Below are 23,144 nucleotides of genomic sequence, written 5' to 3' on the forward strand. Positions count from 1 at the left end.
TCACCTCCCATATCTCATCCGGTTTCAGTTCATTCCAACCGCCCCTCCCCAAGCCATGAGGGTCTTTTGGGATCCACTGTGGTAGAAGAGCATTATAGAGCACCCCTGGGCACTGCTGCTCAGCCACCTCCCCACAGTGTCCCTTCCACCATCAATGAGCCTCTTCACCTCCTCACCTCCAAAATAACTTAGTAGGTTTGGTGGTCTCCTCTACAAATGCCTCTTCTCGTCTCTCTCTGTGTCTCTGTTTCTTTGTGTGTCTCTCTCTGAGACAGGGTCTCACTATATAACCTTGGCCAGCCTAGAACTCTTGGTGTAGACCAGGCTGGCCTCTGACTCACAGGGATCTACTGCAACTGCCTCTGCCTCCTGGTTGCTGAGATTAAAGGTGTGCACCACCACACCTGACCCAGGCATTTTGGGGTGGGAGGTGGGGGTGGGGTGGGAGGGGGGTTGAACATGATGGGACAATGTCTGGATTGTGCGTGTGTCTATGTATGCCAAGAAGTGTGCTCAGACTGCCATACTCCCACTGTACCACTGAGCCACACCTCTAGCACCCAGAACCTTCTAAGGGAAGACCTTAACTAGAACAAGGGCAAATTTCTTTGCCTAGGAAGCCACAACCGCCTCCTCCTCCTCCTCCTCCTCCTCCTTCCATTTTTTGTTTTTTGTTTTTTAAATTTAAAAAATTTTTTAACTGGACTCACTTTGTAGACTAGGGTAGCCTTGAACTCACAGAGATCCAACTGCCTCTGCCTCCCTGAGTACTGGGATTACAGGCATGTGCCACCATGCCTGGCTTCTTCTTCTTTTTTGCTGATTTTTTTTTTGAGACAGAGTTTCTCTGTGTAGTCCTGGCTGTTCTGGAACTCGCTGTGTAGACCAGGCTGGCCTCAAACTCACAAGATCCACCTGCCACTGCCTCCCAGGTTCTAAGATTAAAGGTGTGCACCCTCACTACCTAACTCCTTCTTCTTTTTTAAGTTTTATTTTATTTTATGTGTTTGAGATTTGCTTGCATGTATGCTGTATACCACCTGGTGTCCAAGGTGGTCAGAAAAGGGCATCAGATCCCCTGGAACTGGACTTACAGATAGCTGTGAATGCCCATGTAGGGGCTGGGAATTGAACAAGTGCTCAGCCACTGAGCCATCTCTCCAGCCCCAACATATCCCTTTGTTGTGGAAACATTAATATTTAATATTGATTTATTATTCTAATAATTCAGTGGTTACTTCTTGACCAGCTTTAAACCTAAATAACCACACAGAGAGACTAGGATCTATTTAATTAGCCTGTAGCACAATGCTGCACAGTAATTACTCCATCCTAAACCTCCAAGGTAACATAGTTTCCTCCCATTCTGATTTCTCACGTGAAGGGGCGGGTCCTGCAGATCCAAAGCGTAAGAATCTCCATGACACAGGGCAACAACGGGATATCTGAGAGCAGTCCCAGTGAGTGCCCGGTGTTGATGGTGTAGACCTCCAACCAGACCCATGACTGGTCGCAATGAGCATTTGAAAGTAAACATGTGTGGACAAAAGACTATACTGCGTGATTCGCTACAGCTTCCATGACAAGATTTTTGTTTGTTTGCTTTGTTTTACTGGAGGTGGAGGCTGCAAGGGCCAAGGGTAGATATGAGGGGACAGGGAGATGAGTGGGGTTGTGGTGCACAATGTGTAAATCATAGACAATCAATAAAAGTTAAAAAACAAAAAAACTTGCTTTTTACTCATTTCCGAGGTCTGGCTCATTCCTCCCGGTGCTTCCTGGTCCTCTCCATGGGCATTTCTTTCCTGCTTTTTCTTCTTCCCTCCCTGTGCCACCAGGATGCCCCATCCTAGTCTTTGGATTGCTCAGCATTGGCTAGTTCGCTTTTCTTGGCTATACAGAGAACAAATGGTGACACGTTCACACAAACTTGAAACAGGAGATCTTTTGTTTTGTTTTGTTTTTCGAGACAGTTTCTCTGTGTCCTTGGCTGTCCTGGACTAACTTTGTAGACCAGGCTGGCCTCAAACTCACAGCGATCCACCTGCCTCTGCCTCCTGAGTGCTGGGATTAAAGGTGTGCGCCACCACTGCCCGGCCAGGAGATCATTCTAAGGAGAGTGATCTTCACAGTGCAATGCCCAGATTGAAACCAGCTAGTGGGGCAGAGGAATCGGCATTTGAATGAATAAGGGCAGACTGTGCACAGTCCACAGGGACATTACCCCAACATCCCTTACTGAACCCCACACTCAGTCTCCTTTCCTTCCTCCCTAGAAGGCTTATGTGAAGACCACAGCTGCTCCAGGTTAGTCCTCCCGCCCAGTCCAGAGCTGCTTCTGAGCCGCTGCACAGTGGACCTTGCCTCCTGATGTGGTTCTGATGTGGGAACACAGAGAATGCCTCAGGATGTCACAGGAAGGATGGATGGGGGTGGGGGGGGGGAAGGAGACACTCATGTACAGGTGTGGTCAGGTAGACTGCAGGGTGAGGGATGGGGTGGGTGGGCTATCAAGTGGGGGGTCCGGGATGTTCACAGAGGGAAACCAGCTTGTTCCTGCCTCCCTTGCATCCTCCAAAAAGCTTTCACAAGCAAGCAAGAGGGGAGTCAGGTTCACCTAGGAAGCCTTCCACGCTAAATAAACGAGAAGCCACTAAGGCTTCTTGGTAGGAACTCCACAGCCTATGGTTGTGGAGGAAGCTACAACCTGGGGTAGTGAGTGACTGGGGTGGTGTCCTGAGTCAGCTAAGAACAAAAGAGTCGTCTGTACATTGACAGATCTCAGTGAATGGGCAGGCAGGAGGGGGTGGCCAACCATACACACCCACACACCCACACACACACCTGGGGACTGGTGTGATGATCTTGAGCACTGTGGAGGCTAACATGGGTCTAGGGTACACCGAGGAGGGGGCTCTTGCTGGGCACAGGTCCAGACTAGCTTCGGCACCTGTAATTTGGACCCCCGTGTCCCACCATGGCGCCCTGGTTCCAACCCAAGGACCTGTCTTCTGCTTCACTGGGTCCATCTGCCAGCGACCTTCCTCTTTTGCATCGTCGTCGTCACAGCACGCAGAGGGCACTGAGCCTTACAGTCGCAGAGAGAACTCCGTGCCTGCCTAAGAGAGGAGCGTGGCCAGGGAGGTGAGGGCCGGTGGATTAGCTGGAAGATCCTGAGGCACAGGTGCCCCGGGGGGCCATGGCTGATGCCATCACCTATGCAGACCTGCGCTTTGTGAAGGTGCCCCTAAAGAAAAGCCTGTCTAACCACTTAGGACAGGGTAAGTCCCGCCTGCTGCCCTCCTGTCTGTCCCTCCCGGATTCCACAGACCTAATGCTAGACTTACTCCTCCTTTGGGCCTTTTTCCCTTTCCAGACTGTGAGTCCTATGAGGATGGGGAACTCACCTACGAAAATGTATACGTGTCTCCAGACCCGGGAGGGCCATCAGTCTTGGCGACCGCTCCACCAGTGGACAAAGCAGGTACGGGAGGCCCCAGGGATGTCTACATCCTCACCTGGGGTGTGCACAGCAGTGTTGGAGGAAGGAGCAAGGCATCAGAGAGCCGGGGGGGGGGGGGTGCGGGGGGAGGGGGGGAGATGAAAGAAAGGGAGGTCCTTGCTGGGAAGCTGGCGTCAGGATCAGGGAAACTCGGTGGTGTGGACTTCCGTGGAAAACAGGAGTGGGAAGGACCTGGAAAAAAGATGAAGGGTATGAAGGGTCACAGACGATAAGGAGAGAGATGAGGTATATGAGGGAAGCGGGGTGGCTAACGTGACACAAGCAGGAGGTGAGCCAGGTCAGTCCCAAACGCCCTCCCGCGCGTCCCCGGAAGGCGACAGGGACATGAACCCCGGGGGCAGCAGATGAAGTCTCCAGGGTGATGCGGCTGTCCCTCAGCACTTGGTGTGGGGCTGGGGAGAAGGGAGATAAGTTACCGGGACTTTCCATCCTCACTTGGGGCGCTCCTGGTTCGCAGGGGTCAGGCCAGACCAACCAACTTCCTCTTGGAGCTCCTTGAAGCCGGTTGCTGTGGGCTGGATTCCCGCTTGTGCGTATTCTCCCCCACCCCCTCGTCCTCCCTACTCCCGCCACCCCTCGCCCCACCCGCGCCCCCGCAGCCCCAGCTTGCCCGCCCCGCAGGCAGGCGCAGGACAGGGATTCCTGACGCTTGGTACCCAGTGTGCATCCCAGTGGGGTGGAGCTGGGTTTTGCCCTGTCCCTACTGAGCGTGTGAGATTCAGCCGCTCTGCTGCCTACTCCATCCCGGTAGCGATTGCTCCCGCCTGGAGTCAACGCAGATCACAAGTTCCCTGTTCGGATGGCCCCTACTCCTGTACCTCCCTTTGCCTGTGTGAACTTTAGTTTCTTCTGACTAGTAACGACCGCTTCAGTCCTCTTCACCAGTTACAGCTTTTACTCCCAGCCTGCCCGCGGGGCAAAGCCTGCTTAGGAATGCTTTCGCTCTTTCCCGGTCTCACTGTAGACCTTCTTCCCGGGGATGGATGGGGTTGGGGTGGGGGTGGGGGGCTGACTACCTACCTATCATCCGTGTCCCCTAAGGTCCCACAGTCTGCTTGCAATACTTCTTGCTTGGCCTTCTCCTGGCCTGTCTGATGCTAGTGGTGGCTGTCATCTGCCTGGGAGTTCGCTGTGAGTATGGGTACACCCCCGCCCCCCCAACCCGACCCCTCCGACCCCCCCCCCGTTGCCCTCTCATTCTCAACATCTTCCCTTCTCTCTCCCCCAATTGGCCTTTCCTCAGCAAGGCTCAAAGACACGGTTCCAACATCCTTGGTTTCCAGCGGGGTCTGTCTGTCCTGGAGTGTCCTGCCTTCCTAAATTATCCTTACCCACTTCAGGATTTCCTTAAGCTCTAGATCTTAAATTCAGCGCCTTAGAGAAGAAGTTAAAAAAAAAAAAAAAAAAAAAAAGAACGTTGATGCTGAAGTCTTAGCACCCGGGTACAGCTGTAGGAAGTGCCCTCAAGTTTCCCTGCATCTCGTCCCCACCCCCACCCCACCATACATAGCCCAGGCTGGCCTCGAATCTGCTATCCTCCTTTCTCAGCCTTCCCTGCGGTGTGTCGCTCCACCCAACCAGTCTCTCCTATGGCCAAACAGATCTGCAGGTGTCACAGCAATTCCAGGAGGCGACCAGGATTTTGGAAGCCACCAACATCAGCTTGCAGCAGCAGCTGAGGGAGAAAACAAGACAGCTGGGGCAGAGGGAGGCGGATCTTCAGGAGTCTCAGAGAGAGGTGACCTTGAGACAGGAAGCTTTACAGGAGAGGCAGAGGACTCACGAGGCCACTGAGCAGGAGCTACAGGCCTGCAGATCTGATGGACAGAAGACCAGGGAGAACTTGGGAAGAGAGGAACAGCAAAGGCGGGACCTGCGCCAGCAGATGACAAACTTGCAGGGCACACTGAAGAGATTCTTTTCCTGTCCATCAGGTACCTGCTCTGGGATCGGGGAGATGGGGTGAGATGGGATGAATCCGGGGACGGGGGGGGGGGGGGGGGCGTCGCTAGTACGGGGGTCTGTCTAGCTCTCGGGCTCGTGAGTTGTTCAGGAACGGGGCAGTGGCTGTTGACTTGGTCGTGGAGGAGGGCTAAGATGCACACTGCACTAGACAGGATGCACCAAGCTCTGGCAGATCATGAGAGGGAAGAGAAGAGGAAACTGTCTCCAGTGAGTCACATCGCATTGTCCAAATCCCCTTCTGACTCAGGGGGAAGCTAGATGCTTCCACCAAGCTTGAGCTGTCAAGATGACAGGCACACACCCGCATCTCTTGCTTCCTTGTGCCTCTGCAGGCCTGTGTGTGAGTGTGTGTGTGTGTCTACCCCCACTTCTGTGTGTGTGTAAGTGTGCCTCCCCCCACTTCTGTGTGTGTGTGTAAGTGTGCCTCCCCCCACTTCTCTGTGTGTGTGCCTCCCCTCACTTGTGTGTGTGTGTGTGTGTGTGCGCGCGCGCGTGCGCGCATGTCAGCCACTGGAGAATAGTTTTTGAGACAGACTTTCTTCACTAACCCAGAGCATGGCTGTGCTAGGCTCAGCACTTCCTATGGGTACCAGGTATCTGAGCTAAGGCCCCTGTGTTTTTGTGGCAGACACCACGTTAACCACTGGGCCGGCCCTCAGCCCCCTCTCCAACCTTCTGATTTTCCATGACTCTCAGTCCCACGCCAGTGCTATCAGCCATTCCCAGAGCTACACTTCAGACCTTGATACCCCAGCCACTCGTGTGTGGCTGCAGGCGTCTACCCGACTGTTGCTACGCAGCCCAACAGGTCTCTCTACTCTCCTCCCACCTTCCCAGGGCATCCAGCCTGTGCAGTCCCAGTTTTCCTTTTTCCCAACAGCCATCTCTTCCCCTCACCCCTCTCTGTATCCATCTTGGGGGCCAGGGTCTGTCACTCAATCACTTACTTTTGTCCTCTGGTCCTGCTGCATTAGGCTGATTAAAGACAGCCCAAATGACAGCTTAGTCTAGGCCTGCGTCAGGTGCGACAGGTTATACAGCCAGTCAGCTTGGCCCACTGACTCTGGTCGGCTTGCTTTTCCTAAGGATGCCTTCCCCACTGCCTCTTCCATCATGTTCAGCAGGTGCCACCAGTGTCGTCTCAAAGCAACTCCACTAAGGCTATAAGGGCGTTTGCATTTTGCAGATCCCAATCTTTTTAGGACAGCTGCCACAGCTAAGTCTTTTTTTTTTTTTAAAGCTACTGTCACCCCACCCAAATGGAGGTCCATTCTTCAGAAGAACCTGTCCTTTTTTTTTTTTTGAGGGGGGGGGGTTTTCGAGACAGAGTTTCTCTGTGTATCCTTGGCTGTCCTTGAACTCACCGAGATCCACCTGCCTCTGCCTCCCGAGTGTGTGTGTATGCACACGCACTCATGTGTTTGTGCGTGCACAGGTTGATGTAGACCCAACCTTGGTTGCTCTTCTGCTTTATTCACTGAAGCAGGGTAACTCAATCTGAACCCGATCTCATTAACGTGGTTGTAGCCAGCTTTCCGTGAGGATTCTCTGACCTTGCCCTCCAGGGCAGTGATGACAGCAGGGCTGCTGCTCACTTAGTGTCTTCATTACTCTTCTATTGCTATGATGAAACACCAAGACCAAGGCAACTTACAAAAGAAGGTGTTTAATTGGGTTTGTGGTTTCAGAGGGTTAGAGTCTGTGATGGCAGAGCACAGGCGTGGCAGCAGGACCGGCTGAGAGCTCACATCTTGATGAGAGAGAGAGAGAGAGAGAGAGAGAGAGAGAGAGAGAAAGAGAGAGAGAGAGAGAGAGAACATATAGCCTAGGCTGGGTTCAAATTCCTCATCCTGCCTCAGCTTCCTAAATGTTGACGTTATGTGCCGCTGTAAGATTTTTGTTGTTGTCATATTAAAAAGAAGGAAATATAATGTTGCGTTTTGCATAGAGAAGTTTTTAACATTGTTTTAAAGGCTCTGCCTACCTTTCAGCATGTTTCTTATTCTCTCACACTCTTTTTTTCCTTTTTTTTCTATTTTTTTCCTCCTTTATTAATTTATTCTTGTTACATCTCAATGGTTATCCCATCCCTTGTATCCTCCCATTCTTCCCTCCCTCCCAATTTCCCCTTATTCCCCTCCCCTATGACTGTTCCTGAGGGGGATTACCTCCCCCTCTATATGATCATAGGGTATCAAGTCTCTTCTTGGTAACCTGCTGTCCTTCCTCTGAGTGCCACCAGGTCTCCCCGTCCAGGGGACATGGTCAAATGTGAGGCACCAGAGTATGTGTCTCTCACACTCTTAAAAGCAGTCACACCAAATTAAAAAAATTCCTTTAAGTTGCCACAGTACAGAACAATGGGGGAAGCTAGATGGAGACACAAGAAACTGTAGATGGGAGAGAGAGAGAGAGAGAGAGAGAGACAGACAGACAGACAGACAGAGACAGAGAGAGAGAGACAGAGACAGAGAGAGACAGAGAGACAGAGACAGACAGAAAATGTAGATAGAAGAGAAGGGAGAGAGAGGTGGGGGGAGGGAGGACCGGGCATGATCCCTGAAGGTGGAGCGAGGCCTGATACGAGGTAAGTGGGATCAAGAGCAGAGTGGGATGTGAAAGGAGGATTTCACTTCTTAAAGGGAACCCAGGAGAGCACAGCGATGGGCGTTTTTAAGTGGAGAGAGGGAACTGGAGAATATTCTTAGTCTTAAAAAAAAGGAGCCAAGTCTGTCTACTTATTGCACCGTGGAGAGAGGTGTGGCCAGGGCCTGGGGGAGGGTACAGAGCTCTGCATGTGGCCAGGGAGGAGTTGGAATGAATGAATGAATGAATGAACGAATAAGTGAAGGAATGGATGAGAAGCCCTTTGATCAATGAGGGAGCTAGGGAAGGTTGGCAGTGTTAGAGCCGAGTTCAGAAGCCAGCAGCAGTAACACTAACTCCACTAGATTAGAAGTAAAATGTTCCCAGGAGAGGCAAAAAGATGGCAAAGATCGAGGAGGAAAGCTGATGAAGATGTCGTCCAGTGAAGACCTTAGGGACCATTAGCAAGCAGCTGACCAATTGGTCACTTTATTCCCAGTGCTGTGGCTGCCATATTCTTTCTGCTTTGTAGACAGCTGCTGTTCTCTGGGACTGATACAGCAAGAGAAAAGGTGCTTCTACATCTCACGTACTCCCAGGAGTTGGGAGGAGAGCCAGAAATATTGCGCATCTCTGTCCTCCAAACTGGCTGTATTGGACTTAGATTCTTCTAAGTATCCTTACCAAGTGAGCATGCCCTTCTCCATATTCTGAGGTGGAGGTGTGGAAAGGGTGGGTGGGTCATTGAGTCAGGAATGGCAGTGAACAGCACAGCTTCCCTGTGACAGATATGGACAGCCACACCATTTGCCAGTAAGTGCGGCAATAGCTAGTCCGTGTCTTGGCTTGCTGGCCTGCCCCTTGTCTGCTTAATTCTTCACTGGCTCCTGTGCCTCTCAGGCAGAGTGGTGCCAGACCCCTGACACTCTGTTATCTGAAACTAGAAGTTCACAGACTGGCTTGGAGGTGAAATGGAGAGTAGCCTGTATATGGAGCAGTTAATGCGTGTGCTAAGTGGGCGTGTCCTCTTGCTAGGTGGGCGTGGCCTCTTGCCAAGTAAAGCTCGGAGGCCCCTTGGGTGACCCCGGTTGACTTCATGTTCTCACTGTTCCTCACGCACCTCTCTGCACCCACTCAGGTCCTCCTGCCCAGAGGCCTAGAGGAGTTGCTAAATAGTTCAAAGTCATACTGGATCCAATCTGCAGACTCTGACCCTCAATGGGGGAAGCTATGGAGGTATTGTCAAGTCTGTTTCATATGTCTTCCTCAAAGCTCCCAAAGCTCTTCCACAAATCAGTAATGTGATTTCTTGTTTCTTCTACTTGATTAACAACTGTTTAAAATTTTAATTTTAAAAAATGTGTTGGGAGAGGGCGTGCCATGTGGCAGAGTGGGGACAGTTCGTTGGGTCAGTTCTCTCTTATCATGTGGAGCCCAGGGATTGCACTCAAGGTCACTGGGTTTAGCGCCTCTACCTGCTAAGCCAGCGCTCTGGCCTGCACTCGTATTCCACCTTACATCCACAGTACCTGGAGGGCCCTAGCACATACTTGAAGTTACGACAGCTCATTCCTGTAATCCCAGCGCTCAGGAGCCTGAGGTAGGGTTGTGAGATTTTTGTCAGCTGTGAGAGGAGCTGAGGATTTAGCGAAGCATCACAGCCACGTAGGAGTGCTGGCTTCGAACGCGCTCAGCCTCCACAGGCTGCCTGAACTCAGACTGCACTGCTTAGTCCTCGCCACCTGGGGCACTAGAACTGTCCGAGGAGAGAGCAGTGGGGAGATGCAGTGACATGCCAGGAGCCCCCAAGTAGGTGCCTACTTCATGTGTGAGGTTTATGTAGTGTGGACTGTCTGCCTCCTGGGTGCTGGGATTAAAGGGATGCACCTCCCCCTGCCAGCTCCTTACACGGAATTTTCATCTTTTAAGACTTTCGTGGTTTTTCCTCCACGGTCTTAAGGTCTGTGTGCACTTAAGTTCAAAAACCTCAACTATGTGGAGATAGGACTTGGACTAGGTTCTGCAGAGTGAGGGGACAGGAGGGATGTAGAGTGTATTCCACTTCTGTTCACCAGGTTTGCATCTTATTCTCAAAGTGCACATTGTTACAACATAAAGTATTACCGGAAATGGTCAGGAAGACTATCAATGTGTAAGGAGCCTCACCCCTGCATCTGTGAGCTGGAGGCTTTCAGGTTTCCTGATGAGCATCATCTGATCTAAAATGGGTAAGCATGAGGGAGACTCAGCACAGGCGTGTGCCTAAGGACGGAGGGAAAACTTGCTCTCTCATTTGTCACATCCACAACTGCCAGTGGCTCACTCCTACACAGGGCCAAGCTAGGCAGGGGATGGGGACAGCTAGGGCCTGGAACAGGACGGAGCTCGGAGAGCTTAGGATGGATTGGATAAGGGTTGATGACAGCCAACTGGAACTCACCGATGCTTTATTTTTCCAGACACTTGAACAAGAGCTTGTGACCTACATTCTTAACCTATGGCCTGCCAATTTTTAAGACGGCTAGTCCTCCAGCATTCCCTCACCCTTGGGCATGCCCAGCTAAGGGCTGGCTCTGGTCTGGCAACCTGCTGCCTGCTTGAAAGCTGCTCCAGAAATGGTACTGTTCCTGGAAAGAGTAAAGAAGCCTCCACAAAAGACTCTGACCTTAAGAACTTCCCACACTGGAGATGGGTCAGGGGAGGGTCACCGCTGAGTGGACGGATGGCCCGGAGCCAGCCAGGCTGTTTTATTGAAATATTTTTAAATAATCTGCACGTGTTAGTCTTGTGTGTCAGCAATGCTGTGTCTAGTTCGGTGATCCCGATGGGATAGTGACCCCAAGGGTCCCATAGGAAGTGCTGTCCACTGAGACCATGCTCCCCTATACGGGGAGAAGTGCCAGTCAGCCCATCTGGGGCTGGCATCGTCCAGCAGGTGCGCTCTGTCCCTACAGGCTATCCTGAAGGCCAAGGTTGGAAGCCTGAGATCATGGGCCTCATTGCTAAGAGCGTGCCCCAGGCAGCTGCAGGCTGGGTGTGGGTGGCTTCGCATGATGCCCTCGATGGCAGAGAAGACTGCCCGCCTCACAGTTCAAGTTGCGGTAGCGGGCAACAGCTGGGGTAGGGCGGGGGCACATGGATAGAAAGCCGAAGCTGAAGGGGCCAAGGCAGCAACCAGGGCAGGGCAGCCCGTCCTCTGGCTCCCGGGGAGCGGATGGGGGCGGCGAGGGCTCTGTCCGCTCCAGGGCTGCTGCACGGGGGAGGCTGTGCTGTGCCCGGTTCCAGGGTTCCCCACCCCATCCTTGTGGGGAATTCACCACCACGGCAGGGGGGTTATTATTGAGGGGAGGTCCTGATCTAGACCAGGGTTGCGAGGCTGAGGAACAAGTGCTGATGAAGTTGTCAGTGGCCACGGCCAGAGGCAGCTGGGGAGCTGGTCCTGGGGGCTCTGGCTCAGGGCTACTGCCCTCACACTCCATCTTCTCTTCAGCTGAGGGGCCCACAGGGGAAGGGCCAGGACCTGGCAGTGCGGTCTCCATCCGCCGGGGGAGCTCAGGGGATGAAGGTAGTGAGCGGCAGCGGCGGACGGGGGTCTCAAGCTGGACCAGGGTCTCTGGAGTGGTCACCAAGGGCAGCTGGGTAGAGGTCAGTGGTGATGGTGGCACCAGGGGCAGTGGAGTGGCTGGCTTGCAGGGTGTGTCCAGGAGTTTGATCTTGCCACCCCTGAGGTCTTCCCGCAGCGAGAAGGGGTTGACTCGTGTTAGATTGTCCCCCCAACTAGGGGGTGATTCTGGTGAAGGTGGCAGGAAGAGGTCTGACCGGCTTCGGGAGAGCCGGGGGTCTGGCCTGGGAAGCGTGGTGGAGGTATCTCCTCTTGGAGCAGACCCTGTAGAAAGAGAGGTGTGCCAGCACTGTTCTCAGCATCTGCTGTAGGCCCTCATTCTGCAGGGAGGTGGTGGGCGAGAGCTTAGGAAAGGGGCTCCTACAGGTGCTCTGGAAAGGAGGGCTCTTATTTCCAGCTATAAATAAAAAAAATCACAGTGTCTGTGTGCATGCCTGTGGGGACCACCAGACATTGAAGTTGTCAGTGGAGGGCAGAGAACAACTTTCAGGAGTCAGTTCTCTGCTTCTCCCATGTAGATCCTGAGGTCCTTATGCAAACGCTTTGACCGCTCTTGAGCCTCTTTCCCAGCTGCCTGCCTGCCTTTGTTTCCTACCTCTGCTTCCTTGGACTCTAGATATAGAAAACCATCTTCTATGAGACACTGCTCCATCCCACCTGACCCCGCCTGACTCCCGGCCTCTTCAATAGTAGATCCACTGAGCTGCTTCCTCCAGATAACAGATTCTCAGGAGAGGCAGAAGGAGCTCTGCTGGGTCAAGGCCATGGTTGCTTACCCTGACTGTACGTCAAGGGAGCCTTGGCGAGGGGTGTCCTGGAGAGGGGAGTGGGCTCAGGCAGCTGCTCCAGGATCTGTTCCAGGTGCTGGGTAATTTCAGTAAAAGGGGCGCGTGTGCTGGGTTCCATCTGACGGGTGAAGACAGGGCAGCGTCACTCGGGGCTCAGCAAGACAGTGAGTTTTCCTCTCACTGTCACCCGGGACTTAGAAGACAGGGCCAGGGAGGGGTGTGACACTCACGCTGCAGCAGTGGATGGCCAGAAGCAGGAAAGGCAGCGGGCAGTCATTTCCCACCAGGGTTCGGAAAGCAGGTACATCCAAGCCAAAGTCCTACGGGACAAACGAGGGGCTGCCACGTTAGCCTTCCTTGGGCCCCTCTGTGAGTAAGGACCAAGCTCCAGGGAGCCCTCCTTTATTATGAGGCACCCATAGTGGAGGTTACCTCACCTCAGTACGGGGTAGGTAGTCAGGGTCCGCAGGTACTCGGGCGATGAGTTCACAGAGAACGATCCCAAAGGCGAAGACATCGGCCTGGAGGTAGGAGACCATGCCAGGAGGAGGAGTTGACAGTTGTCTTGTGTTGGAAGGGTGACCGTGAGGGGTAAGGGCGAAGGCTGGGGGTTCCTGAATATTTAGCAGGGTCGTCAGATGGGGCTCTGGGGGGACTGAGGCTCTTACCTTCTCGTCGTACAGCTCTCCCCGCAATACCTCTGGAGCCATCCAGTACGGGGAGCCCACCACAGCCAACGGCTCCTTCCGTGCCCCTTCCCTGCAGGGGCAGGTTGGTCAGAACCTCCTATTCAGACATCTCCTCCCCCAAGCAAAATGGGATGGGGCAAACCTCCTCTCCACCCACAGAAAATATCACTGGGGGCTTCACTCAGTATAGGGGACCCCTGGGAGGCTTGGGGTATAAGGGCATTCACCTCACCTATAAACAGGAATCTTTTCAGCCAGTCCAAAGTCACCCACAACAGCTGTGAAGCCTCCGTCTTCCCTTCGGACCAAACAGTTCTGACACACACACACATACACACACACATAAGCATCTCACCCATCACCTGCTCCCCGTGTCACTACGGCATTGCCGCGTCCTCCCCTCCCAGGTCTCCAATGCACTCCATTATTGCAGCACCATTCAGTTCTCAGTGTGATACTTAGTTCCTCAGATCACTACTGCCACCCCAACAGGATAACATATCTACTAGCCACATGCCAGTCACATCTTGACAGTCGCCTTAGCCAGCCTACCTTGGATGTGAGGTCCCGGTGAAACACACCTTTGGCGTGTAGGTACCGTAGGCCTTGGGCAATGTCCAGAGCTAGGTGGAGTCTGACTGGCCAGGAGAGGGGTTCCGGGGAGCTGAGCAGCTGCTCCAGGGTGCCCCCATTCATGTACTGGAACACAGGGGAAATAAAAGGGTGTGTGTGTGAATGCCTAGGCTTTGGTCAGAAGGCAGGTCACACTCTGAGGGCTCACAAAGGTGAGCCTGTGCTCTAAGGTTCCCGTTTATACGATAGGCTGCCCCGTCTCAAGGTGCGGCCACCTCAGCAAATGCATTTAAGTACAACCAGACATTCAATTCTTCTGTCACACCAGTTCTTGCTTTAGTCCACGTGTTGTGGCTCCTGTGTTGGGACACACACACACAGAAAAGATTTCCACACGGCACAAAGTTCTATGGGCCAGCGCTGTTCCCGGGGAGACGCAGAATGACTCCAGCTGAGGATTCTAGTATACGGTTTACCCAAAAGGAAGTTCAGGAAGCCTCTGGTTGGAGGAGGTCCTAAGGTGTCCCCCCCCCCCCCAAGAGGCTTCTTTTTAATTTCCCTGCAGACCCACCAAGCCCACTGACACTTTCACTTGGAGGTGTGGTGCCTTCCCTCCCGCTCTCCTGGCCTTACCTCTGTAAGAGCGTGCAGTTGCCCCTGGTGCACACAGACCCCCATGAACCTGAAAGATGGGAGAGGACAGAGGATAGCCTGAGCTCCACCACGTCTCCCGCCTTCCCTTTTCCCTCCTGCCCGGCAAGCTGTCCAGAGAAAGGCTAGGCCGTTCACCTGAGGATGTTAGGGTGCCGGAGCCGGTTCATCAGCTGCACCTCCCTTAGCGTGTTGCTCCGGTTACTGGGGAGCTTGTTCATCTTCAGCACCATGACTTGCCCCGACTGTCGGTGCCGAACCTAAGGGCGGCAAGGATCGGCAGGCTGGGTGGCTAGCCTTAAGCATGGGGATCTCTAACCCAGACTGTGATGCCCCTAAGTTCTAGCCTCCCCGTCCAAGGCTCGGTCCCGCCCCTCCGCCCTCTCCGCCGGTTCTTACCTTGTAGACCTCAGAGAAGAAACCGGCCCCGATCTTCTCTGCGCAGTCGAAATCGTCCACACGCGCCAGGCTGGACACGGCGCTGCGGAGGGCCCGGTAGGAGGAGGGCCGGCCCCGGCCAGGGCCTCCGCCTGTGCCCCCCGGCCCCTCCCCGGGAGCCTCTCCGGGCCCGGGGCCCCGCAGTGGGGGCCGTTCCCCAGCCATAGCCGGGCCCCCAGCCCGGGCCTGCTTCACATGGCCGGGTCCCCGGGACCCGGGCAGGCCGCGCTCGCCATGGGCGCCGGCCCAACCCGATCCCGGGTGCGGGGACTCCCGCCCGCAGGACTCCTGGAGGACCTGCCGAAGGTCCTGGGCCCGCCCCCGCCGCGCCGGCGAGCTGGGCCCGGGGGTGTGGGGGTGGGTGGGGGACGCCGCGGCTCTCCGCTCTTGCGCGGGGCCTGGGCCTGGGCCTGAGCCGGGCGGCGGCGGCGGCGGCGGCGGCGGCAGCGCTGCCGGGGCGCCGGCGGGCGGGCTCCCCGCGGGCGGAGGCGGGCGAGCGGGCGGCTGCTGCTGCTGCTGCTCCGCTTCGCCGCGGGGCTCAGGCTGCGCGGCCTGCCGGGGGCGGGGCTGGGCCCGGCCAGCGGTTAACTCCTTGGAGCCCGGGATGCCGCCCGGCCACGCCCCCTCAGGTACGCACGGGCACGTAGGCCGGGGCGTGAATTAACAGGAGGATTTACGGGTTGGCTGTGGGCGCGAAGCCGCCAGCGCCCTGGGCTCCAAGGATCACCGCGCTGCTCGCTTGGTTTGAGCCCCACCCACACTGCCCATTTTTTTAGGGTCTCCTGACCCTGGCACCCTACACCTCGAGGCTCGCTAACACCTGTCTTATCGGGCGGCCGTGGTACCTGGGGCTGTAAGGGGTCTCTGGCCGCAGCATCCCTGACCTGCCCGGACCCTTCCTCACTCCATGCCGGTTTCCCCTAAGTAAAAGTTCAGGTTCCAGTGGCCACCCTCTTACTTCTTTGTCCTAATGACCCTCTCTAAGAAGCCTGCACCTGCAAGGAAGCCCCTCCCTCCGTTAGATCCCGCCTCCTCAAAAGGCCGCTGCCCCCTCGGAGCCCGCTCTCTTTCAGGAGGACCTTCCCAGGGGATGGCAGCGCCACATCCGTGTGTACCCCAGAGCCCCTCTGTGCTGCAACCCCCCGCCTCCTCTTTATGTTCCTCTCACTTAAAAGAGACCTCTCAGAGTGTGACTCGGCTAGTCATTGTGACCCCTCCTCTCAAGATGATGACTCCTCCTCCTCCTGCTTTCGCTGCCGCCCAGCCCGCGGCGGTGTGACCCCTTTTCAGCAGGTTGCGCCCCGGATCGCGTAGACGCGACTCTGCCCGCCCCCCCAGCACCCCACCCCCAGGCCAGAGGAGGAGGTGCGCAGGCCTCTACAGCGGTTGGGAGCCTCTGAGTGCGCACGCCCCGTCTCGGGACGTGGCCGTCGCTGTTTTCCCGACGTTTCCGGCTCGGCCGCTGACTCCTCCCCCTCAAGGTCGTCTGTGATGCGGCCAATCAGCGCCAGGGGTTGCGTGACGTCACTGGATCCCGACCGAGGTCTTGCGGGCACCCGTGAGCCTGCTGCCACCTCGCGGCGGGATCGGGGCGAGGCCGGCTGAGCGTGCGAGGCGGTCTCGAGTGGCGAGAAAGACAGTGAGTTGTGGTGCACCGTATAAGGGAAAGAATCATACAGGTTTGGAGAGAGAAGAGTGAAGAGTCATGTACAGTCGTTCTAGAAACAGTGGAGTAGGCCAGTGCGTGTCCATTTTCCCAGGGACTTTGGTCTCAGCAAAACATATCCATCACATCAAGAGTTAGCACTGAGAACCCATTTGTGATATTTTGGGTAGAGATTGAAACAGGGTCTTGCTCAGTAGCCCATGCTGGCTTTGTATTTGTGCCGCTCCTGTGGTGGGTTCACAAGTATGTGCTACCTACGCCTGGAAAGATTTTTAAAAAGATTTATTTATTTAATGTAATGGGTACTCTGTCTCCATGTACACCTGCAGGCCAGAAGAGGGCATCAGATCACATTATAGATGGTTATGAGCCACCATGTGGTTGCTGGGAACAGAACTCAGGACCCCTGGAAGTGCAGCCAGTGCTCTTAACCGCTGAGTCATCCTTTCCAGCTCCGGGAATTTGTTTTCTATAGCTTGTGCAAGGTCTATAGACACTTGAAATTTGTGCCTATAGAATAATTAGCCTCGTCATAGTAAGCTTAACTGACCCTGGATTCTGGCCCATTCATATTTGAGGGAGGAGAAGGCCGTGTGGTGGTTGCATCTGCTGGGGGGACGAAAGGCTGAACTAAGATACAACTAATAAAAGAGTGGAGGGAATGTTAACTTGCTTGGGAGGTACAACAGGAAATCCCGTGAGTGTGTGTGTGTGTGTGTGTGTGTGTGTGTGTGTGTGTGTGTAGTGTAGCAGCCAGGTTCATCGTTAGGTTTCTAGCTTACTGGATATTCATGTGTACACACACACACACACACACACACACCTGCTTTCAGATACTTTCTATACCTGTGACTGTCCAGGGAATAATTCCTGGCCAATCTTGTTTCATGCATATGTCTGCCCAAGGCCCTCAGATATTTGGTGAATATCTATAGCTTTCTTTTATCAATAAGTATTTCAGTGTATTACTGATCTTAAAAAGGATTCTTCATTAAAACAAAATAACAGTGTCATTGTTGTGCCTCTAAAAACTAACAATAGGGCTGGCAAGATGGTTCAAGGGTACTGTTTGCTTCAAGAACGTGATGGCCTGACTCTGAAGCCAGGAGTGCAGGCAACGGTGGAAACAGAATCAACTGCACAGACTTGCCCTCCAACCTTCACACACGCGTCCTGACATGTGCCTTCTCACACAATACAAACACACACTAATACAAAATAAAATTAAAGAACAATAATGAAAGTCAGATAAATACCCATAATCCCAATACTCAGGAGGTGGAGGGGTGGGGGACCATGAGTTTGAGGCCAGTCTAGGTACATAGCAAGAGCTTATTTTAAAAATCAAGCCAAATCAAACCAAATAATTTCTTAATGTCAAGCATTAGTTCACATTTTTTTTTTGAGACAGGATTTTTCTGTGTAGCCTTGAATGTCCTGGACTCACTTTTTAGACCAGGCTGGCCTCGAACTCACAAGGATCCACTGTCTGCTCTTCCATAGGTCCTGAGTTCAATTCTCAGCAACCCCATGGTGGTTCATAACCATCTATAATGAGATCTGATGCCCTCTTGTGGCAGGCAGGGATACATGCAGGCAGAACATTGTATACATGATAAAGAAATACATCTTTTAAAAAAAATAATAGGATAATGCCAACATTTGGAAGATGGAGGCGGGGAAAATCAGTAATTCAAGGCCATTTTCAGCTACTTAGAGAGTTTGAGGCCAGACTGAGCTATCTTAAGCAAAACAAACAAAACAAATCAGTGGGTACAAAAAAAAATTTTTTTTTAAAGGACAAAATCTATGTAGCTAGGCCGGCCTTGCACTTAAAGATCGGCCTGCCTCTGCCTTTTGAATGCTGGGACTAAAGATGTGTGCCACACATGGGCTGGAGAGTTGGCTTAGTGGTTAAGAGCACTGCCTGCTCTTCCAAAGGACCCAGGTTCAATTCCCAGCAACCACATGGCAGCTTACAACTGTCTGTAACTCCAAGATCTGACACCCTCACACAAATGCACATAAGTTAAAATTAAATAAAAGATGTGTGCCACAACTGCCTGGCACAAAAAACTTGATTCCTCTTTTAGTGCCAACTTTCCTCTAAGTGTTTCCCCATCTCAGTAAATCCTATTAAATACTCAGGTGAAGAAACTGAGCTAACCCTGTCTCTTCTTTCTGTGTGCCCAGCTCCTCAGCAAACACTGGACGAGGCACCTCTGAAATATTTGTGCAACACAAGCACTTGAGACGTGCCAGCTACCTCTGACTCAGTGTTCCACATATGTCTCTCTTGCCTGGGCTCTTGAAGTAGCCTCTTTTTTTAGGTCTGCGTGTTAATTAGTGCCTTGGCTCTTTCGTACTTTAGTCTCTACAACAGTGCTTGTCAACCTTCCTGATGCTGTGACCCTTTTATACAGCTCCTCAAGCTGTGGTGAGCCCCAAACATAAAATTATTTAGTTGCTACTTCATAACTAATTTTGCTACTGTTATGAATTGTAATGTAAATCTCTGTTTTTGGATGGTCTTAGGCAGCCCCTGGGAAAGGGTTGTTTGACCCCCAAAGTGTCCCAACACACAGGTTGGGAACCACTCTTCTACAAAGAGGGTTTTGTTGTTGAATGTTTGTTTTCACTTCTAGGACTCCAACCCAGGGCTACACCGGACGCCCCCAGAACATTCTTTTTAAAATATTAAGTCAGCAAGGCAGTCGTGGCGCATGCCTTGAATCCCAGCACTCGGGAGGCAGAGGCAGGCAGATCGTTGTGAGTTCCAGGACAGCCAAGGCTACACAGAGAAACCCTGTCTCGAAAACAAACAAACAAACAAAAAATTAAGTCTGACCATTTTACCTGTGTGTGCAAAGCCTGCACTCAAAATCAAGTTAAGATATTTTCTATAGTCTTCTTTCCTTCTAATATTTACATATTTGACTCCCAATTTCTTGCCTAAGAGCTTCAGTGTAACATATGAGACAGTGGTGGTGGACAGTAAATAGTCTCCCTTGCTGCCAGCTTTCTTTTAAATTTATTTATTTTTACTTTATAGGTGTCTATAGGTTCTGCCTGTACATATGTCTATGTGAGCATGTCAGGTCCCCTGGAACTGGAGTTACAGACAGTTGTGAGCTGCCATGTGGGTGCTGGGAATTGAGCCCAGGTCCTTTGGAAGAACAGTCAGTGCTCTTAACTGCTGAGCCATCTCTCAGCCCCCTCCTGGCATTTTTTTTTTTAAAGAAGTGGTCTCAGCCGGGCGGTGGTGGCGCACGCCTATAATCCCAGCACTCGGGAGGCAGAGGCAGGTAGATCTCTGTGAGTTCCAGGCCAGCCTGGTCTACACAGCAAGTCCAGGACGGCCAAGGTTAAACTGAGAAATCCTGTCTCAAAAAAAGAAAAAAAAGTGATCTCACTCTATAGTCCAGGCTATGTAAAACTCACAGCAAGCCTCCTGTGTCAGCCTCCTGGGTGATGGGATAATAGGGTTTTGATCCTTCGGGTTTTATTATTATTATTATTCATTTATTTTTGAGACAGGGTTTCTCTGTGTAGTCACACAGAGACTCTTCTCCAGTGCCCATTGATAGATTAAATTTTTGAATTCACCCCTGGAAGAGGTAGAACTGTGCAAGGTGGGGCCTGTTTGGAAGCGATCGCTGATTCCTTGTCTGGGCCCCTTTCTGTCAGCAGCTGTACTCTGGCTGAGCTGTGCTTAAGATGTGGGCTGCTAGATGGGCTGAGATCTGTGAAACCATGAACAAAAGAAATCCTTCCTTGGGCTGGAGAGATGGCTCAGTGGTCTTCCAGAGGTCCTGAGTTCAAGTCCCAGCAAGCACATGGTGGCTCACAACCATCCACACTGGGATCTGATTGCCTCTTCTCTTGTGTGCATAAAGATGGAACACTCATATACATGAATAAATAAATCTTAAAAAAAAAAGAAAGAAAAAGAAATCTTTCCTCGGTTACGGTATTTCTCCCAGGTATTTGGGGCAAGAAGCGTCTGTGTGTAGCTGCCTTTGGTGTTTCTGGCTCAAATCATGCCTGCCCAGACTCCAGTGATCCAAGTTAAGTTCTATTTAAACAGTCTGTTTTGACTTTATATATAGGTGGTAGTACAGAGAGCATTTTCCTAAACAATGATACACAAGGTAACTTTCTAATATTAAATCCACATGGCACTTACAGGTGAGGATAGCCCTATGTGGTAGGCAGATGGCTGAGGTACCTATTTAATACATCAAAGCCGACGCTGGCAGCCAGGCTCTCCCTGCATCCCTCAGTCCCTACTTGTTACAGGGTTCTCTGGTCTGGCCTGCCCCACCCTACTCTCCAGTCTGGGAGGGGGGAGGGGCTGGGCTGCTCTTCTCTGTACAATCCAACCATTTTGGTTACCGGTTCTCTTTGTCTCTTTGGGTCTCCTGGGTGTTGCCCCTGTTTCCTGTCTTTGCCCTTCTCCCTGGGACCACCCTGGACTCTCTCAGATGCCCCTGCCTTTGACTGTGCCCTCCTGAGTATTTATGGTAAATATTTTCCTCCACCATACTTAGGGTAAGTCATGTTTCTTACATTTCCTTTTTATTTCTTTTCTTTTTGAAGATTTATTTATTATGTATACGAGTGTTCTGCCTGTGCGTGTGCCTGAGTACCAGAAGAGGGCTCCCAGACCTCATTGTAGATGGTTGTGAGCCACAATGTGGTTGCTGGAATTGAACTCAGGACCTTTGGAAAAGCAGACAGTGCTTAAAAAAAAAAAAACCGCATTGGCTGACCTTGAACTTGCTACATACTTAAAGATGATCACAAACTCCCGATTCTATCAACCCTATCTCCTAACTCCTGGAATTATGCCCTAGTATCCATTATTTTTAAACATTTTTCCTTTTAATGGTTTATTTATTTTTGTTTTATGTGCATTGGCGTTTTGCCTGTACGTATGTTTGTGTGAGGGTGTAGGATCCTCTGGAGCTGGAGTTACAGACAGTTGTGAGCTTCCCTGTGGTTGCTGGAAATTGAACTCTGGACCTCTGGAAGAGTAGCTAGTGCTCTTAACCACTGAGCCATCTCTCCAGCCTCTACTTTTTTTTTTTTAACTAATAAATATTCTGTATGTAATCTTTTGGAGTTTAATCTTTTCACTTTTTGTTTCGATTTTGGTAGAATTTTTTTCATGGTCTTCTGATTTTATATTTTTATTGGGTTTGGGTGGAGGGAGGATTAATGGCTTAATTCTGTAGCCCAGGCTGGCTCTGAACTCTTGGCAGTCTTTCCTTACTCTCCAGGGGGTCGGGATTACAAGTGAGCCACCATGCCCTGTCTTGTTTTTGTTTTTGTTTTTTGTTGTTTTGAGACAGGGTTTCTCTACATAGCCTTGGCTGTCCTGGACTCACTTTGTAGACCAGGCTGGCCTCGAATTCACAGCGATCCACCTGCCTCTGCCTCCCGAGTGCTGGGATTGTGCCACCACGCCTGGCACCACCATACCCTGCTTATACTCTCCTTCTAGAGATACGTGCTTGTGAGGGGTGACCTAGCAGTCAAGTGACTGCCCTGTGATTCGATTCACGTGAAACTTAGAGCAACTCCTGGACAGGATCAGGGGAGGACGGAGAGCTGTGACGGCAATCTGACCCAGCAGGTTGGGTGGCGTGGGCAAGCTGCTGCTGCTGTGGCTGCTGCTGCTGCTGCTGCTTTCCTAACAGGACCTTCATTTTGTAGGTGGGCAGCCACACCCAACTCTGAGCACTGGGTACAGCAGCTCCCTGGAGTAGTGTTTGGCAGTGACCCCCAAGGAGAGAGGCAGTGAGAGTTCTGCTAGACGGTCACTATTTTCCCAGGTTAGAATACACTTTAAGGGCTTAGAAACATTCTTTACACAGAGACGGAATACTAAGGCTATCACACTCACTAGAGCATGCTTTCCCACATAAATAACATAAATCTAAACAAAGTCTAATTTTTTTTATGTAGCCCAGGCTAACTTCAAACTCCCTATGCAGTTAAGATAACTTTGACCTGACCCCTGACACGTCCCCCCCCCCATCATCTCCCCAGTGCTGTGATTATGGGGTGGGAGTTGGTACCACATACAATGAATACAAATATATGGGGACTAGACTTGGGGCCTAACGCATGAAAGGCAGGTGCTCGCCAACTGAGCTGTGTCTCCAGCGCCTACCCTGTTGCTTAATTTACACGGTCTGTTTCTAATTACAAATCTTGTAGTGCCAGGGACATAGCCAGGGCCTTGTGTGTACAAGGAAAGTGACCTGCCACTGAGCCACTCTGCTTAATCGTGTGGTTTCACTTTCACTTGCTCCCTGACTCTAGCTGCTGCCGTCTCTTCTGCAGAACAGCCTTGTCTCTAGCCAGATTTGGTGGCCCATGCCTATAACCACAACTCAGGAAGTGGAGGCAAGAGGACCAGAAGTTCAAGGTCATCCACAACTACATAGCGAGTGTGAGGCTAGCCTGGGCTACCGGAGACTGTCTTCAGCTACTCTCTCCCCAGCCCCTGAGGAAAGAACACCCATTTCTAACCCTCAGCTTTGAATTCTAACCTTTCCAGTTTTCAGTTTCCCCCATATCTGTGATTGCCCCTGCGTCTTCCCACCCCGACCCCCATTTCCGTAAAACATTATGG

The 23,144-nt window shown here is 52.2% G+C and overlaps 2 protein-coding genes across 3 annotated transcripts; one reads left to right on the top strand and one right to left on the bottom strand.

Moving 5' to 3' along the window:
• The first annotated feature begins 3,125 nt into the window (after positions 1-3,125).
• CD72 (CD72 molecule) lies at positions 3,126-10,668 on the top strand. 2 transcript variants are annotated; one of them, XM_084791276.1, is made up of 9 exons: positions 3,126-3,281; positions 3,377-3,484; positions 3,981-4,052; positions 4,565-4,654; positions 5,125-5,457; positions 8,607-8,761; positions 9,213-9,310; positions 10,150-10,302; positions 10,534-10,668. In XM_084791276.1, the coding sequence occupies exons 1-8, from the start codon at positions 3,200-3,202 to the stop codon at positions 10,295-10,297; spliced, it is 1,086 nt and encodes a 361-aa protein (XP_084647402.1). In that variant the 5' UTR covers positions 3,126-3,199; the 3' UTR covers positions 10,298-10,302; positions 10,534-10,668. The 2 variants fall into 2 exon arrangements, with proteins under 2 accessions (XP_084647402.1, XP_084647403.1); XM_084791277.1 differs by having other exon boundaries at positions 10,171-10,302.
• On the bottom strand, positions 10,505-16,129 carry TESK1 (testis associated actin remodelling kinase 1). Its single transcript, XM_084791264.1, has 10 exons — positions 14,797-16,129; positions 14,536-14,657; positions 14,380-14,428; positions 13,726-13,872; positions 13,406-13,488; positions 13,153-13,243; positions 12,922-13,005; positions 12,715-12,804; positions 12,473-12,602; positions 10,505-11,960 (listed from the first exon to the last, which is right to left on the bottom strand). Exons 1-10 carry the CDS (start codon positions 14,998-15,000, stop codon positions 11,077-11,079), a joined length of 1,884 nt encoding a protein of 627 aa, XP_084647390.1. The 5' UTR covers positions 15,001-16,129; the 3' UTR covers positions 10,505-11,076.
• Positions 16,130-23,144: the final 7,015 nt, after the last annotated feature.

This window comes from Acomys minous, assembly GCF_964271855.1.
Source record: "Acomys minous genome assembly, chromosome: 8".
NCBI classification, from domain to species: Eukaryota; Metazoa; Chordata; class Mammalia; order Rodentia; family Muridae; genus Acomys; species Acomys minous.